We start from the raw sequence: 16,627 nt of genomic DNA, 5'->3' as shown, positions 1-16,627 counted from the left end.
TGGAATCTTCTGCTTTCTGAACTACAATACCCATGACGCAAAGCAGGAGGAAGTGGCCGCTGGAGCTGCTTGTGACCCAGAAGCTGAAATTGAAAAACACATAAACGCAGTAGAGAGGATAACGGAAATAAGCAATATCTTTTTTTTTAAGAAACACGAATTTGAAATACTGTGCTGGGAACACATATTTTAACAGGTAACAGACATAGACACTGGCATGTCACGAGCGTGTTGTTGACGGGGTAGCTCTGCAGAAGGTGTGTTTATCGACTCCGCGCTGTCGTAACTGAAAGAGAAAGGGGAAGAATAAACTCGTTTCTTTTCTCAACTCTGTCAAAATCAGGTGGGTAGTCGGCGGTGGAAAAACATGTTGTTTAAAATGTAAAGCATGTTTTATACCATACAAGAAGTTTCTCTATCTGTGGTATAAAATCTTGTAAGCAATCTAGTTTTTGATTAAGTGCATCGACTCCATCCAAATGGATGCTTTTATGTATGTCGGTATTCTTGTTTGGATTATTGTATGTCTGTCGAAACCAGAGACTCGTAACGTGTAAACACTTGTGAACTGCTGCAGAAGTAGTATGGTATTCAGTACTGGGTGAGTGATATTCTATTATGTAGTCCATATGTGTTTTGTCTTTCATTCACCATGTTAGTGTGTTTAGTTTAGCGTTTTGTTTACCTGGGCAATGGAATGAAGAATGTCATGTTATTTAAAGGTGTGGAGAGGAAGGCAGATTGTGTCTAATCCCCATAAGTGTAAAGGCCCTTTCTGTCTTGTGGCTTGTTAATCATTGTAGGTAAAGAAAAACATAAGTAGTCTGATGTTTAATTTCATGTGACACACTGAGGGCCTTTTCCTCTGTGGAAACAAGCACTTACCTGCAGGGAATGTAAACAAACAGGACCGTAAACCTAGTTTCTGATAGAGGACACGTCAGGGCACACTATGGAAGAACATGGGGAAGAGTTATACAGGTATCTGAATTTAAAATCAGCTTAAAGATGTTGGCTTCAATCACGTTGTGTCTATTCTGAAGTTTTCTGTGTCTCAAATGGATCTTGTGGCCGCTGCATTGTTAGCCCCTTTCTCTAATAACAGTAGTTTATGTATTTCTCATCATTTAATTCCAGATACCAGCTGTTGCCATGGCGATCCTCTTTGCAGTAGTGGCTCGTGGTACAACAATCCTGGCGAAGCATGCCTGGTGTGGAGGCAACTTCCTGGAGGTGACCGAGCAGGTACTGGCTAAGATCCCCTCCGAGAACAACAAGCTCACCTACTCACACGGCAAGTAAGTTTCCTGTCGTCACTCGGGGCTCAAGTATTTACAATACGTGTCTTTAATGGACTGTGGCATAAGGTCAAAAAATGTATTGGACTGTGTGCATAAGTTTGCAAGATGTTTTTTTTTTTACAGTGTGAGCTAAAGCAGGTCATACATGTTTTTCACTATTTGAATGGGTCTAAGATGTACAGTTTTAGATTGAAAATAGTGTTTTGTTTTACTTTAACAAAAACAGTGGAACAAAATGTAGTAGTCAAAGCTTAGTAAATATGGCTCATATTACCACAAGGAGGTGCTAATCACCATGACTGATAGATTGATTGGTGCTGCGTTTCTGACGGCAGCAAAGGATATTTTTAAGCCTTCTCATTTCAGCACTAATCGATTGTATTGTTTTATTTATTTCAGTTACCTGTTTCATTACATTTGTCAAGATAGAATCATTTTCCTTTGTATCACAGACGATGTAAGTAAACCAGTTTCCGAGTATCAATATGTCTTGTCATGTGTTACTATATTGAGGTTAACAGCGCTCTTACTGTGGTTGCAGGACTTTGAGAGATCCCGAGCGTTTCATTTCCTCAACGAGATTAAGAAGCGCTTCCAGACAACGTACGGCTCGCGGGCGCAGACGGCACTGCCCTACGCCATGAACAGCGAGTTCTCCAGCCTGCTTGCAGCTCAGATGGTACAGAAACCTGCCCAGAGAATGCATCACATTCCCCAAACTGGTTACTGCCCCTTCTCATTCCCACACCTAAAAAATGTGGAGCGTTGGCCCAAAGCACATTTTAAATGTGGAGTTGAGCTACAACTGCATATTCAGGAAGTTACCAACGGCTGTGTACTAGCTGCTGTACTCATTTCCTGTAAATCCCAACTGCTGCCCTGATAATGAGGGGGAAGTGAATGGCTTCTTCAGAGACCTTCAGAGCAAAAAGTCTGAAAGCAATGGTAGAGCTGATAAGAGCCTGCAGGATTAAGAGGTCTTGTATAAAAACTCCTTGTTAGAAAAATGTGTTCTCTCACTAAGCTGTTTTGAAAATTGATGTAAAAGATTCCCTTGTAGCTAACTCGGTCATGCGGGTGTGCACTGTGTCTCGTGTTCATGTCGGGGTCACTGCCTTAGGTTGTTGGTGTAGCACAGCAAGTAGCTCGCTAGCCTTGTTCTGTGTACTAGGAGTGGATAACATTGTACATTAACTGCAAATGGAGCAATGTTATTCCCTGTCATGGAATCCAGAGAGAATGCTTCTTACACAGTATAAAGAGCTATATGCAGAACATTACTATTTAATCAAAACCCATGTTATTTTGTGTGTGTGTGTTTTTATATAAATGCTCCAGTATAAATTCTCTCATTTTTTGCGCTCAGAAGCACCATTCAGACATCAAGGGCTCTGACCGTGTGACGGAGACTCAGACCCAGGTGGATGAGCTGAAAGGCATCATGGTCAGAAACATTGGTAGGTAAAAGCAAGCAGCTGCGGTACCACCTCGGATCACTAATGCATTGTGTTCCCCTGCTTCCCACATGCACCATTTGAAAGTGTAGAAAAAGAGCTGAAATGGCTACACTTTGTACTTGATACACATGAACCTGAAGATGAATACAGTATCCAAGCCTAAAAATGCAGCTCAACTTGAAATTAAACCTGATATGGGTATGAGTAGCAGTAGTGTGGAGTAGTGGTTAGGGCTCTGGACTCCTGACCGGAGGGTTGTGGGTTCAATCCCCAGTGGGGGACACTGCTGTTGTACCCTTGAGCAAGGTACTTTACCTAGATTGCTCCAGTAAAAACCCAACTGTATAAATGGGTAATTGTATGTAAAAATAATGTGAAATAATGTATAATGTGAAATAATGTGATATGTTGTAACAATTGTAAGTCGCTCTGGATAAGGGCGTCTGCTAAGAAATAAATAATAATAATAATAATAATAATAATGAGTAATTGTAACGAATATGTTCCTCCTGTTGATTCTTCTTGTTGTGTCATTTTCTGTTTCACATCTTGGGAGACTTTTCAAAACTCAGACATGTAAAGCTTCTGTGTGGTCTCAATAGAGATATCAGGCCTAGGTGCAGAGTGCTGCAGGGGTCCATGTTAATAGTTACACTCTGGTGTACCAGATGTAATTGCTGGACATTAGTTTTTAAGAGTTCTGTTGAGGTGACAGATTTGCTTTAAAAAGTCACCAGGATGGGATGACAGAAATAGAAAATTGTATACTAAGGTATTCTCAACCACAAGAATGAATAAGAATTTAAACCCAAACCAAGTTGCTCTTTTAAGACTAGTCCTTGAAGAGTGAAATACATCCCTCATTATCTGAACGAGGGAGTTCCGTTAGTACAGAGGAACACGCCACAGCAATACCATTAGCGCAATCATACTACAACTTTTTAAAGTTATTTATGTGCATTTATTTGACTGAAGTACTCATTGTAGTCAGTTGAAAGAGCTCACTTTTTGAGAGCAGGGCTGAAGCATCCCTGTGAAGGGTTTCATCAGTAATAAGCAGTTTTAAGACAGGGTTTAGTGACCTCTGTCAGCCATGCTTCATTTGCTGTTTTGTTACCGAGTAATAACAAAGTGTCTGGCAGTTGTTGTATAATCTTGTTAATGCTGTTCATTGCATCTCCTGTCTCCTCATTAACCAGCGGAGGGATCTCTTTTTCAGATTTGGTGGCACAGAGAGGAGAAAGACTGGAGTTGCTAATAGACAAGACAGAAAGCCTGGTGGATTCAGTGAGTTTTCATTATTTAGATGCACCAGGAAGGTTATAAAGTCAGTATGCTATTTTGAACTGCTTCTGTGGAAAAAGCGAGGTGTCCCTGTTAGTATCCTGCTTTCTGATATTTTATGTTATCTCAGCATCCTCAAGCAGTGCAGTAAAGTTCAGTTTATTTATTCATACACATTTTACATCAACCAGGAAAGGTTGTCTGAAATGCACTGTTTCTGTTTCAGTCTGTCACGTTCAAAACCACGAGCAGGAACCTGGCCCGGTCAATGTGCATGAAAAACTTCAAGCTCACCATTATAATAGCGGTGGTATCCCTTGTAAGTATCATCTGTCTCATTCACCGTCTCTTACGAAGCCCTTAATCAACTGAGAATTGAATAGCTTACATCTGGAAGCAGTTAGATTCACACTGCTGGCCCCATATTAATCCTGATTTCCATCTAGTTTAGTACTGGAAACAAAATAATTACCTGACACAGCAACTAACTTTTTAGAGTTTATATGACTATAACCTATATTTACTTCAGCAAGGGTAAATATTCTGCAAATTAGAATAACAAGTGTGGGGGAGTCTCTGTATTATGAAGACCAAATGGACTAAAATGATCTTTAAAGTGCAAACAATCACTATAATAGATCTGCACATTCAGACTGAGATTTGGTAGCTATACTAGACAAATAACCATAACCCCCCCTATTCTTTTACAGATTGTGATCTATGTCATCGTCTCCGCAGCCTGTGGTGGGCCCAGCTGGCCAAGCTGTGTTAAAAAGTAACAGGCAGAGAAGCGCACCATAGCATGGGGCCCCATTGAGGGAACAGAACTGTACAACCGACTGACTGACCAACCGATAACCAGTCTCAGATCTCGCCTGTAACCCGCCGCCCATTCCTTCCATCCTCTAATCCGTACCCATTCAAGGACTACTGCATCCATGCCTGCCTTATTAACAGAAAAAGAACCATCTAAACAAAAACACTTTTTATATACTCATTTCTTATAGACATGGACTCTACAATCATTGTTCAGATTGTGATTCAGTTGCAGTATCCTGGGCTGCTTTGTTAAAGAAAAAAAGAAATTTACTGTGAAGGTGTAAATGTTGTTCTAGATTTCAGTTCTAATCTTGTAACTTTACAGTCTTATGATACAGCAGGGAGGGTGAACGGCCACAGGGCTTGAGTCAAAGAGTTGATCCAACGGTAGCCACTGTGTGATAAAGTAGGGAATATGCTGTGATTACCCGCTTGTATCCCATTTTCAGTTTTGGTTTCCTTTTTTAATGTAGTGGTATATCCTCTGTAAACCTGGATGTACGTACTGTAGCTTCTTTTTTTTTTTTGTTCTAAAATATATATATATATATATATATATATATATATTAGAAAAATAGAAATCCAATCCCACTGAACTAAATAGATTAATACATGAAAACACACTGAAAAGGCAGGAACCATCTGTGCCCGACGTGCAGATGAAATAAAATGGTGAGCTGCGTCCAGGACAATGGAATCTGGAATTTATATCAAAGGCCATTGCAGAACATGCACTGATGGCCGTACTACTCATGTGAGCCCCAATCCTGAAAGTGCAGCTGCTCAAAAAACAGAGAGAGAGAGAGAGACTGACATTCTCATGTTGAGGATGCTAGTTCTCTAATGTGTTCTGTGAAGTTCCTCTTCTCTACATCAGTCAATGGAAGAGTAGTGCTTTTTTTAAGAAGCATGTATTATTTATTTCTTTAGCTTTAATTTTTGTATATATTGACTATATTGCCTCCAACCCCCTTCTCCTTGATGGTAGCAGCAATCCACGTGGTTCATTTACCAACCTGTAAATCGGCTAATCGTTAAGACCTCTTATGGCTATAATTTAAATGATAAATCCAGGTGATCCACTGAAGTTATCATCACATGCTCACAGGCCCCATTCAATTCGCTGTTAGTAAAGGTACGTTTGTGTTAAATGCACTTAAAAAAAATCCCTGTTCTGAAAGAAAATGGGGGGAAAAAAAACTAACACCAAGCTAATCTTTCAAAGGCTGGTTTGTGTCAGGTAGAAATTCTTAAAACTGTTCATTTATAAAACACTTTAAAAAGCTACAGTGACTTATACTTCATCAACATACACTTTTTTTTTATTTTGCATATATTCTTTGCAGCATATATTAAGAGATGGAAATGTTACAGTAATGGTTTTATATGAGAAATTATAAAATATCATGTGTGTTACAGATTAAATGGCACAGGTCATTTTTTACTTATGCAGTTAGGGCTGAACTGTAAACAATAGGCAATCTGGGTTTACTGAACAGTGTTCAGTTAATTTCATGTCTTACTTTTTTTTTTTTTTTAACAAATACATTCTGGGCAGCCCAGCTACTACTACATCCATGTGTACATCGTAAGGGCTTATGTTTGAACCTGGACAGGGACTGAGGCTTGTGGAGGTCAAGTTATTTCCCCCGCCTCTGTGGTTGAGCTGTAGTTTGCATTGACTCCATCACTTCAGTAAGAGTTTGATGTGCATGTCATTTTACACTGGGGAATTGACAGTATTTCTAATGAGAACTGTGCATAGAGAAGCTGAAGTCCAACCCCACTGTTCACCAGGTAATCCGCTGAAGTTATCATCACTCACTCAAATGCCCCATTCAATTCACTGTTAGTGAAGATACGTTTGTGTTTACTGCACTTTAAGAAAAAAAAAAAAAAAAAAGTGTTTTTTTGGTTATTTAACCCCTGTTTTAAAAGAAAATGGAAAAAAAATAAAGTGTTATAATGAGATGTGAGCATGTTTATTTTATTTATTTGAGATTGTAAATAATCTGTTTCATGCATGATTATAAAAATATCATAAGTCTGGTTGTTGAAATTGTCAGGTTTTAGAAGGAGAAAGCTACGCTTTACAGAAAACACGGAAATGCTCACGTGTATAAAAAAAAATTAAAAAATCTGTGAGTCAGTCAAAATTAGAAATTAGATTGTTTTGTGTACAAGCAACCCAAGGTCTGCCATAAGGGGAAAAGTGTGAAAATATTTGTGTCATTGATATGACCAATGCTTATATCAATGTAGCAATGAAACAGTTCATTTTTACTGGGAATGGAATTAAATTGAAAAATAAAAGGATATTCAATAGAAAACAGCTGTGTATGATCTGTTAAGGCAGTATCTTAAAGTGTGCTTGGAATGTGGCTCAGTATCATTATAGGTGATCTCCTGGGGGGTGTTGGAGTGCATATATACCTCTTTTAATATCCCATGATATACCCAGGCTAGTGGGCATTGTTCTTACAATATAGTTAAGTTAGGCAGAGAAGATCACTTCTTCAGGACCTTCCTCTTCTAGATTGAACCTACAAATAAAATTAGAAAAATCTGAGTAATTATTTAGAAATACATTAGTGTATTCATTGATTTGATTACTAGATTACAGATGTATTTAACTGTTGATGGAAAGGATGGAAGTAAAATCCTGTGCTGCAGACACTGGAAATTCACAGCAGAGTTCCATCAAATGTCATTCCTCTTACTGTGTTATGATTTTTGCTATCGTTCCAAGTGGCTATAGGTTTTGTTACTCGAGAGTTCTTAAATAGTTTCTCTAAATCTGCCTTAACCCAGCTTTGAGCTTGCTATGAACTTGTCTGGAGCATGATTTGAATTTAATCATGTGACAATGTGACCTTTCAGCTGTGCTATATGCATGTAGAATACGAAGGGCTGCCAGACCGGGTAATCCCATCACGCTGTGTGATTTCTTATTAACAGGTCAGCATCTAGCTTCTAATGGAAACGATTACTTATAATTGTAGGATAACTTATTTTACCTGGTCTTTTACTTCCAGGTCTGCTTTTGATGGTCTCTTGATGTCCTCTGTTTTAGTTCCATTATTATCTTTACTTCCCATTGCTTTTGTGCCTAAGTGACAGAAAAAAAAACTTGTATAAAAAAGGAAAAAAAAAAGAAAAGTTTTATACTAGCGACCCTGGTCATGGGGGACCCCCTGTGTCTACTGGTTTTCAACTGAGCTCTCAATTACTTAACTAAACCCTTAATCGAACTAATAAAGTGCTTAATTAGACTTTGTTACTTGTTTTCAGCCAGTAAACAGTTGCAGATTTCAAATTAGCTATAACATGTTATAAGTAACTTGAACTCTGCAACTTTTAAGGAGCTGAAAATAATTAAAAAGGTCTAATTAAGCAAATTATTAGATCAATTAAGGGTCTAGTTAAGTAATTGAGAGCTCAGTTAGAATGCAAACCAGAAGGCACATGGGGTCCCCAGGACCACGGTTGAGAAGCCCTGCTCTAAAGGTTTAATGAATCGTGGTTCAACCCTAGTTTAGTAGCTTGCAAAGAAGTACCATCATTCATGACAACCCAGTGGAGAACTCAGGCTCATTCTCATTCTGCCAACCCTCTTGAGATCTCAGTCCCTCTGCAGGTTACAAAGGGTTAACCCTCAGTAGCACGTACCCTGGGCTGAAGACTTGGAGCCCTCCTCCGGATCCACAGAATCATCCAGCTGTGGATCATCTGTCTTCTTATAGAAATAGTCCTGATCAGGAGGACCGAACCTCTGCAATACAAAGCACTATTCCCAGTAACACTTCATATGAATAGCCTCCTTTGATTAAGCAAGATAGCAAACAAAGTGGTACACATACAAGACCTCAATAAAGGCAGCGGGTCTGACTTCATTAATTCCACTGGCTATTTCCCTTGGGGTGATTTATTGACTCTTTCTTAACATCACTGAATACCATATAAAAAAAAACATTCCCATTAGTGAGATTTACAAGGACCCTGTTCGGTGATAAACATGTAGCCTCACAAACACACACAGCCTTGAATCCAGATGTTGTAGAGCAGTTATGTATCATGCAGGACAGCTAATAACGAGGCCCTGAGCTCATAATGGGGTGCTGAGGGGTGGACTTTGCCATTGCCTACCTTGTCTGGCCAACAGAAGCTGATTATCAAGATGACAGGCAGAGCCACTGTGAATACGTACACCCCCCAAAGCCAGGGCCTCTTCTCTGTGGCTGCAAAGAGCTTCAACACGACACCCGGCTGATAAGGAAACAGAAACAGGTGTTAGGAAGAGAGTATGGGGCAACTCACAAATAAGAGGAATGTATTTCAAAATACTGAGACTCGCTCCTAGCACTGGGTTTTAGAACTACTTTTAGATTTAGCAGGGGTCCGATTGCACGATTTCTTCTTGGCACCATTTCAATGACTGGGTGCAGTGTAAAATACAACACAGTTCACGGACTAGTGTGACTTTCTAACCCTGTATGTATACTGCAATTGTTACCTTATTTCTGAAATGAATTCTGACACCTATTCTCTTCTACAGTATTTCAAATTGGCACAAAAATATACATGTAAAATATAACTGTGACTTCCTCAATAATGGGTGATTAACACACACTGAAAACCATTTGATTGCCATTTCAGCATGCATTATTTACGTAATGAGGAAAAGACACATGTCAAAAATACCAAGCTGTGGAAGAAATTCTCTTAGCTTGAAGGGCTCTGCTTCTATACCAAGCTGTGGAAGAAATTCTCTTAGCTTGAAGGGCTCTGCTTCTATACCAAGCTGTGGAAGAAATTATCTTAGCTTGAAGGGCTCTGCTTCTATACCAAGCTGTGGAAGAAATTCTCTTAGCTTGAAGGGCTCTGCTTCTATACCAAGCTGTGGAAGAAATTCTCTTAGCTTGAATGGCTCTGCTTCTATACCAAGCTGTAGCACTTCAGATGGACTGTTCTTCAAGGAATTTTCCCACATTCTTATCAGTTTCTGCTAATGTGCTATCTCTGTTTTAAAGTAAAAGCTTATTGAATGTTAACACACGTTTTGGGCTTGCTTGTTTACTCAGATACAGAATTATTCAAGATCCCTATCAAGAAAAATGGATCACGTTTTGTTTTACTGAATAAATCCCTTTTATTGAAACCATGAATGAATAGGAGCACAATGCAATGTGACAGAAACGGCCTCTAGCAGAGTCTCACCGCGTCTGCATCATATGCTGCCTGCTTCTGCCCCCAGGACTCTGCAGTCCAGCGATCAGCCAGGCTCTTCTCAGAGCACACCAGGAAGTTGTCAAACAGGAGGTCAGGAGTCAGGGACCAGAGCTCCAGGCCCACAGCCCTAATGGGGTCCATGCGAAAGGGGTGGGGGTCCTCAAAATAACCGGGGTTTGGAATCACTCGGGCCTTCCACACCCCCTGGGAGAAAAGAGAGATTAAATTCAGAAGTTTGATCCACAACTTTTAAATGTAATGTTTTAAGAAAAGACATTGCACTCTTTAAAACATTTTAGGTTTTACTAACTTTGAACTTAATTAGTTATAATTAGGACAGTGGCCTCTGGGATATGTCTAATTAAGCTGACAATTAAGCCTGAAATGCTGGGAGTTACCTGGTAGTTGGGATTGGCAATCACTGGTGGCTTCCACTTCCCCTTGTGGGCGGGGTTGGAGACTAGAGGAGGAGTCCATTTCCCACAGCCAACAGCGTCCTTGCAGGCGGGGTTAGGGATCTTAGGTGCCTCCCACTCACCATCCATCTCCTCCTCCCTACCAGAGAACGCGTAGGAGAGCGTGAAACAGAGAAACGAGGCAGTCCTGCAGAGCTTAATCATTTTACACTAGCTTTGTAGAATCATGGCTTACCAATCGTCCGGCTTCTCTGAATCGGGGTCAGGGATGAACGGCTGCTCCTCCACCAGCCAGCCAGGGGGTCTCACAGCCACGGGGTCTGGGATCTGAGGAGGTGCATCCTCATCCCTTCAAAGGACAAACACAAGGTTCATGAATATGGGGTGCAGCTACGCTGTAATTTACATGGGTATTAAGACTGGAAGAGGGTTAGTGTCAGCCCCCCTCCTTTTCACTCTGCTACAAGGATGTGCTACTGGATGTTCCAGTAAAGCCTGTCTGTCCCAGTGAAGAGAGGCAGCTCTGGAGCTGGCTGTGGTCGTCGTCCTGTACTCACCAGTCATGGGGTTTCTGGACAGTGGGGTCTGGGATGTGGATTCGATCGTCCCACTCATCGGGCTTGGTGTCAGCAGGGTCCTCAATCTCTCTGGGAGGGGTCACAGGAGGGGTCATGTCCTTCAGAAGGCTGCCCTTGCTGACCACTGATTGGTCAATTAGGATTTCATAGTTGTTGTCTGGGTGTAAATCTAAAAACAACAGATGGGTCAGAAGTTGGCCAGCAGAACTGATCAGGCAAACTGAAGGCGATGTGCTAAGAGAAACAGATTGAAAAGATTAAAATCACAGCTCTTGTCGACACCATCATGCTGTGAAAGACAAACCCCAGAGGATTAATTTAGTAGACCAGGACTAGATCATGGTGTTTTTTTTTTTAATTAAAATATGTGATTATATAGAGAAGTAAAAAAAAAAATCCAATCCAGGAGTGCCTTTGTACAGTACAGGACCATCATCAGATTCTGGATTCACTATTCAATGTAACACAGAGACAGCAAGTCTATACAGTAGGCTAGCGTAAGATATATTAGTTGTACATTGAAAAAAACTTTAGAAGCATGTAAATTGGCAAAGATGATAACTACAGAGCAAAAAAAGTTAAGGCTTGACAACCAGAAATGAAACAGATCCAATGGTTTTAGACGTGACACCCTCCAATATAAACTCCTATCCCTCATGTGTACGTACAGAGAGTGTACAGGTGTGGCTTGTGGTCAGTGTAGTAGTCTCTCAGGTCAACGTCAGGTTTCTTGGCGTGCTTCTCCTCATACAGTCCTGTCACAGGGTTTCTGTGTCGGAAGATGAAGTGTAGTTTGTCATCCTCTCCACACTTGTCTGGGCCAAACATGATGGAGAATGGGGTTGTGTCGTGGAACTGAGTCTGCAACAAAAAAAACAGAAACTAAGGGCTAATTATATATAGAATTTCTTCATAAAACTAACACTATATAATACAACAATGACCTTAATTTAAGAAGAGCTCCTAACAACTAGTTCTTTAGTTGTTTCTTGCTAGTTCTATACCATTATCAATTTGTTTTTTCACAAAAAAAAATATATATATATTTCTTATTTGACTTTTGATTTATAAGGCAGAAGATAATGCAGAACTCACCAAATCGAGCTGGTTGCTGTGAGACAGGAGCTTTATGTAGGCCCCTCCGCAGTCTATCCCCTTCTGAAAGGTGACCTCATATCTGCAGATGAATGCAGTCAATGGTAAACCGAGCAAGAGACTTGTATTGGTGCAGCTCTCCTGATCACACTTAACACCAGTAGAGGATTTGCTAATTAAGGCAGAGGCCCCTGTTCTAGCTACTTTACACTGCCACAAACTATACAGCTTATTTCTTACATCTGGAGTCTGCTATAAAGCCCTACCTGTGCAAATCTAAAAAAGATGCATTTCCATCTGCCACTGTGTAGGAAACTAATTCAAATCAGTCCTGTCAGTTTCCATCCAGACACACTATGACAAGGCCAACCACGACATGAATCAATAAATACGATTGTTTTTATTACTTATGTCATGATGCACGTGATTCAACATCTGAAATAATCAGAATAAGTAAGAGACAACATTAATAAACTTACTGACAAACTCAATTAACAAAGCACCCCTACACATGGTTAAAATGGAGCAGCGTCTCTAACAGTAATTTTGAATACAAGCATGAATTTTAACATAACGGTTACTAACGCAGCACCCCTACACACAGTTTGGCTTCATAGCACAGAAGGAACTGTGCTCCACTAACTGCTGCAGTCTCATGTTCAGTACATGTGGTCCCCTGCACACCAAGCCCCAGGCAGTCAGGCTGATATTACTCACTGCACTATGAGTGGCTGATCATGGAAGTGAAAGACTCTATCCAGAGGGGCAGCTATGGCATGGAGCCTCGCTCTGGATTTCAGGACAAGTCCTTTATCCCCGGGTAGCTTCTGTTCCACTGGTTCCTCCAAAACCCACAGTCCTGCCCGTTAAACAAAGGGCAAGATTGTTTAATTATCAAAGTACACAGCTACATAGCTATATTCACAGCTACCTAGAGGTGATGAAATACTGCGGCTAAAATCGCTTCCCTTTAAGGTGTACAAGAAACACAACTAAAGTTTTTTTTTTTTTTGGGGGGGGGGGGGCTTGTGAGATAATTGCAGCCAATAAATTGTTAAATATGTCAAACAGATTAAAACCTTGTGCGGCAGAATCCATTTAAACACGAAAACAAACGTACCGTCATATTTCACCTCATTGTCATCATCATCCTTTTTTCTTGCTTTGGACGTCACCCATTTGCTAGAAGAAAAGAAAAACACAATTAGGTCGTTGCAGTTGAGTATACAGTACATGTATTCTTGCTTCGCCCCTTCAAATACGGTTCAGAGAATGCTACCGCTGCCAATCAAATACATACAAAATGTTTACTTGTTTACTTAATGTCATGCCTAAACATAGGCAAGCAGTTAAAAAAAACACAAAGGTATGGCAAACTATGGTATTCTATAAGAATTAGTGTGCAGAATGACTGTGGTAAACGTTAAGCAGTGTATTTGGTAGCAGATAGCACAGGGATCAGGGATGCAACTTCTAATTACAATATGCATTTGAGTAAATTAACCTCTGATTCTATGAAGCGGTTTTCATTGTCCAGTAATGTCTATATTCAGCACTGTGAGCTTCCCATGCAACTCACCTGTCCTCAATGGTGCTGGAGTGAAAGGATTCAGAGAAATGCAGGCCACCTGCTGGCTGCGGGGGTCTATAGGCACCCTGGAAAATATCCAGTATGAATATAAAACTTATTAGCACTCAACTGCTGCACTTTCATTATCATTGTGAAGGACAGTCATGACATAACAAGGAAACCAGACCAAACAACAGTGTTGGGACAGCATGAACAGCAAGGTATGTCATTTACATACCTCCAGAAGTATTCAAACACCAAATTACCTGTTTTGGTATGTACATTAAAGTTAACAAGACTTGCATCTACTGTGAAACAGAATGTCATGCATGTTACATTTAAAACAATTTCAGGTTTCACAGCAGGGCATACAAACAGACAGATATCCTCTATGTGTGGCATCGTTTTTCAGAAGCATTTACTCCAGTCTTTCATTACCGATTACATATTTTTTTTGAAAGAAAAACCACTGCACCTTGCTAGCTTTTATCATACAGCACAGTCATATTTTATAAAGTGTGTTGTACTGCAAGAAATACCATATAGCAGTAGATATCAAACAGCCGACACTTTTCTGTCTGACTCAAATGAATGCCAGATAGCACTGTCAGTGATGTGGAATGTTAAAAAAAAAAGTTTCTCCTCGTTGGTGACTAAATCCGTTTAAACGGATGCTGAGATTTCCAGTTGTGAATCTTTTCCTGACACTACCATTCTATGAGCCATGCTACTACTGAAACAGGAGTTTAAAGATTACAAATTCGAGCTCTATTATAAATCATAAAGATCAGATTCCATCATTAGCACGAGCTTTTCATTCAGGAAACAACCGACACAAATGTGTAAATATTTTAAACCGTACAGAGCTATCATTTTAAAATAAATGATCATAGAAAAAAAAACTCACCCCAAAAGTCTCCTGCGAGTACACGGAGGTGCACGATAACACGAGCAGCGAAAGCACATACATCATTTCACTTAAATAATAATAATTTAAAAAGTTAAACAACAGTACAAAACATTCCACAAGTATCCGGATAGTAATTTAGCATATTTAATAATAAGTATCGTTAACTCGACATATCATAGGTTAGTTGGGATTTCACTAATTCTGCCCATTAGTTTTGATGATTTTAACTCGCAGCATGTCACATATAGTATTGGTACGGTTCTGCAGTGTAAATTGAACTACGGTATGTATTGTTGTACTACTGCAAATTAGGGGATCCGCTTGTACAGCAAAGTAAATAACAAACTATATGTTGTCCTGTAAGTACAAACATCCAGATATATCAATAAAAAACAACTGATCCAAGAACAAAAAGTTTTGCACTTGTTTAAATATTATTTAAAAAATGCTTTTTTCTCAATTATGTTGCTAACCCCACCTGCTTAAAAACTACAGTATATTACATTACACACACACACACACACACACATATATATACATATATATATATATATATATATATATATATATATATATATATATATATATATATATATATAATACTGTACATGCGGCCGTTCTGCGAGTTCAGATTGACCGAGAACTCTTCACAGTACTGCAGTTTGTCTTGGTTAACAATTAGTTATTGAAACTTTACATATGTGCAATTCAAATCTACAGTTGTTGTTGTATTTAAAACAAATAAAAACTGTGACTATGTATTTATTGTTTAGCAAAAAATGTAAAGAAAATCTAGTTATTTTACCTTTCCAGGAAGAACCGAAAGTATCGTCTTCTGAATCTGCCTGTAATGACCTTTAATTCAAAAATGAACTTTCACCCTTCAGTGTTCCCATGACAACTAAAACTCGTGGTAATGCAGGTGCAAACACATGGAAGCGGCACCAAGTTAACCATTAGTTGCATCAGCACTATCAGTAAAACTTTAGTTAGGGATTGTTTTTGCAACGTGGTAACATCAATCCACATCTAATGGCTACACTGAATGCAGTGATACAGCTGAATGTTTACAATGTAAACGGTGCAACACAAATGATGTTGCTAAAACATGCAACATAATCTTAAATCTTAGTTCAGATGTAACGTTTGCAAACTTGCACTGGGAATTTTTAAATCCTCAAAATTAAATAACAGAACGCTGTCCAATAAACTATGTATTGTGACGACAAACTTACCTGTAAAACATGATCATATTTCCACTTCTCAGCATAATGAGCCCTGCATGCAGTTTCTATTAGGTTTTCACTCCTATTGCTACAATACTGATTGTTTTATTTTGTTTTCACCACCAAAAAAGCTTTCCCAAGCCCAAGCCGGGTATAAAGGACTGGCGCGTTGTGTAGCCTCTCTTGAGCAGATGGGATATTAGTGCAGATGATCTGACTAGCAGTATTTACATTGCTTCCAGAGTGCCACCTAAACAGAGGTCCCACAATGATTACAGGGATAGAGGTTTGCTGCACCACTGGGTCTAGTTTGTACAGTCAGCTAAACCTCAGTAAGAAAACAATATTCCACACCTGCTGCAGGGAAGCAAATCCTTTCAGCTTTAACAGTCGGTTTCACAGATGATGGTTAGCACTTGTTATGGATTTCTATTATTAGCCAAGGTAAAGTAGTCCAAGATTAGTGCTAATTAAGGTCTGTGAAACCAGCCATTAAAGTACAATTTGTGTCAATCACTTAGTTACAGAACACACACACACACACACACACACACACTATACTGATTATATTCATTCTTGGTGATGATAGAAGCCATTTGCCGAGGCGTACTTAAAACAAAAAGCGAAAAGGTAAAACGTGACTTGGGCTTTTGGCAGAAGTTTTTTCCCCCTTCACTGATGCAACCAGTGGGCTTGACCAACCTCTGTATTTATTTAAAATGACAATCTTATGCTTTGTGAA

At 39.6% G+C, this 16,627-nt stretch overlaps 2 protein-coding genes across 3 annotated transcripts; one reads left to right on the top strand and one right to left on the bottom strand.

The window, feature by feature from the left end:
* The first annotated feature begins 65 nt into the window (after nt 1-65).
* On the top strand, nt 66-6,398 carry LOC117412039 (vesicle-associated membrane protein 7). Of its 2 annotated transcripts, none has more exons than XM_034019984.3 (8): nt 66-196; nt 1,138-1,298; nt 1,701-1,758; nt 1,843-1,980; nt 2,668-2,758; nt 3,978-4,045; nt 4,269-4,361; nt 4,753-6,398. In XM_034019984.3, the coding sequence occupies exons 2-8, from the start codon at nt 1,153-1,155 to the stop codon at nt 4,819-4,821; spliced, it is 663 nt and encodes a 220-aa protein (XP_033875875.1). In that variant the 5' UTR covers nt 66-196; nt 1,138-1,152; the 3' UTR covers nt 4,822-6,398. The 2 variants fall into 2 exon arrangements, with proteins under 2 accessions (XP_033875875.1, XP_033875874.1); XM_034019983.3 differs by having other exon boundaries at nt 66-343.
* LOC117963547 (calnexin-like) lies at nt 6,166-15,532 on the bottom strand. The gene is made up of 15 exons (XM_034904111.2): nt 15,465-15,532; nt 14,657-14,726; nt 13,759-13,835; nt 13,300-13,361; nt 12,897-13,038; nt 12,180-12,261; nt 11,753-11,945; nt 11,064-11,253; nt 10,742-10,855; nt 10,489-10,645; nt 10,079-10,294; nt 9,008-9,127; nt 8,531-8,633; nt 7,879-7,970; nt 6,166-7,404 (listed from the first exon to the last, which is right to left on the bottom strand). The coding sequence occupies exons 2-15, from the start codon at nt 14,720-14,722 to the stop codon at nt 7,378-7,380; spliced, it is 1,641 nt and encodes a 546-aa protein (XP_034760002.2). The 5' UTR covers nt 14,723-14,726; nt 15,465-15,532; the 3' UTR covers nt 6,166-7,377.
* Nucleotides 15,533-16,627: the final 1,095 nt, after the last annotated feature.

Source organism: Acipenser ruthenus, chromosome 16 (assembly GCF_902713425.1).
Source record: "Acipenser ruthenus chromosome 16, fAciRut3.2 maternal haplotype, whole genome shotgun sequence".
Lineage (NCBI taxonomy): Eukaryota > Metazoa > Chordata > Actinopteri > Acipenseriformes > Acipenseridae > Acipenser > Acipenser ruthenus.
This window is presented reverse-complemented; position numbering and strand designations above follow the sequence as displayed.

Bases quoted from the DNA above. Each gene is read 5' to 3' on its own strand.
- LOC117412039 (XM_034019984.3), top strand. From the start codon at position 1,153: ATGGCGATCCTCTTTGCAGTAGTGGCTCGTGGTACAACAATCCTGGCG. The intron at 1,759-1,842 runs GTAAGTAAACCA...CTGTGGTTGCAG, and splicing joins TCCTTTGTATCACAGACGAT to GACTTTGAGAGATCCCGAGC. The intron at 4,362-4,752 runs GTAAGTATCATC...ATTCTTTTACAG, and splicing joins TAATAGCGGTGGTATCCCTT to ATTGTGATCTATGTCATCGT.
- LOC117963547 (XM_034904111.2), bottom strand. From the start codon at position 14,722: ATGATGTATGTGCTTTCGCTGCTCGTGTTATCGTGCACCTCCGTGTAC. The intron at 11,946-12,179 runs GTGAGTTCTGCA...TTTTTGTTGCAG, and splicing joins ACAGCAACCAGCTCGATTTG to ACTCAGTTCCACGACACAAC. The intron at 10,856-11,063 runs GTGAGTACAGGA...TGTCCTTTGAAG, and splicing joins GTCCAGAAACCCCATGACTG to GGATGAGGATGCACCTCCTC.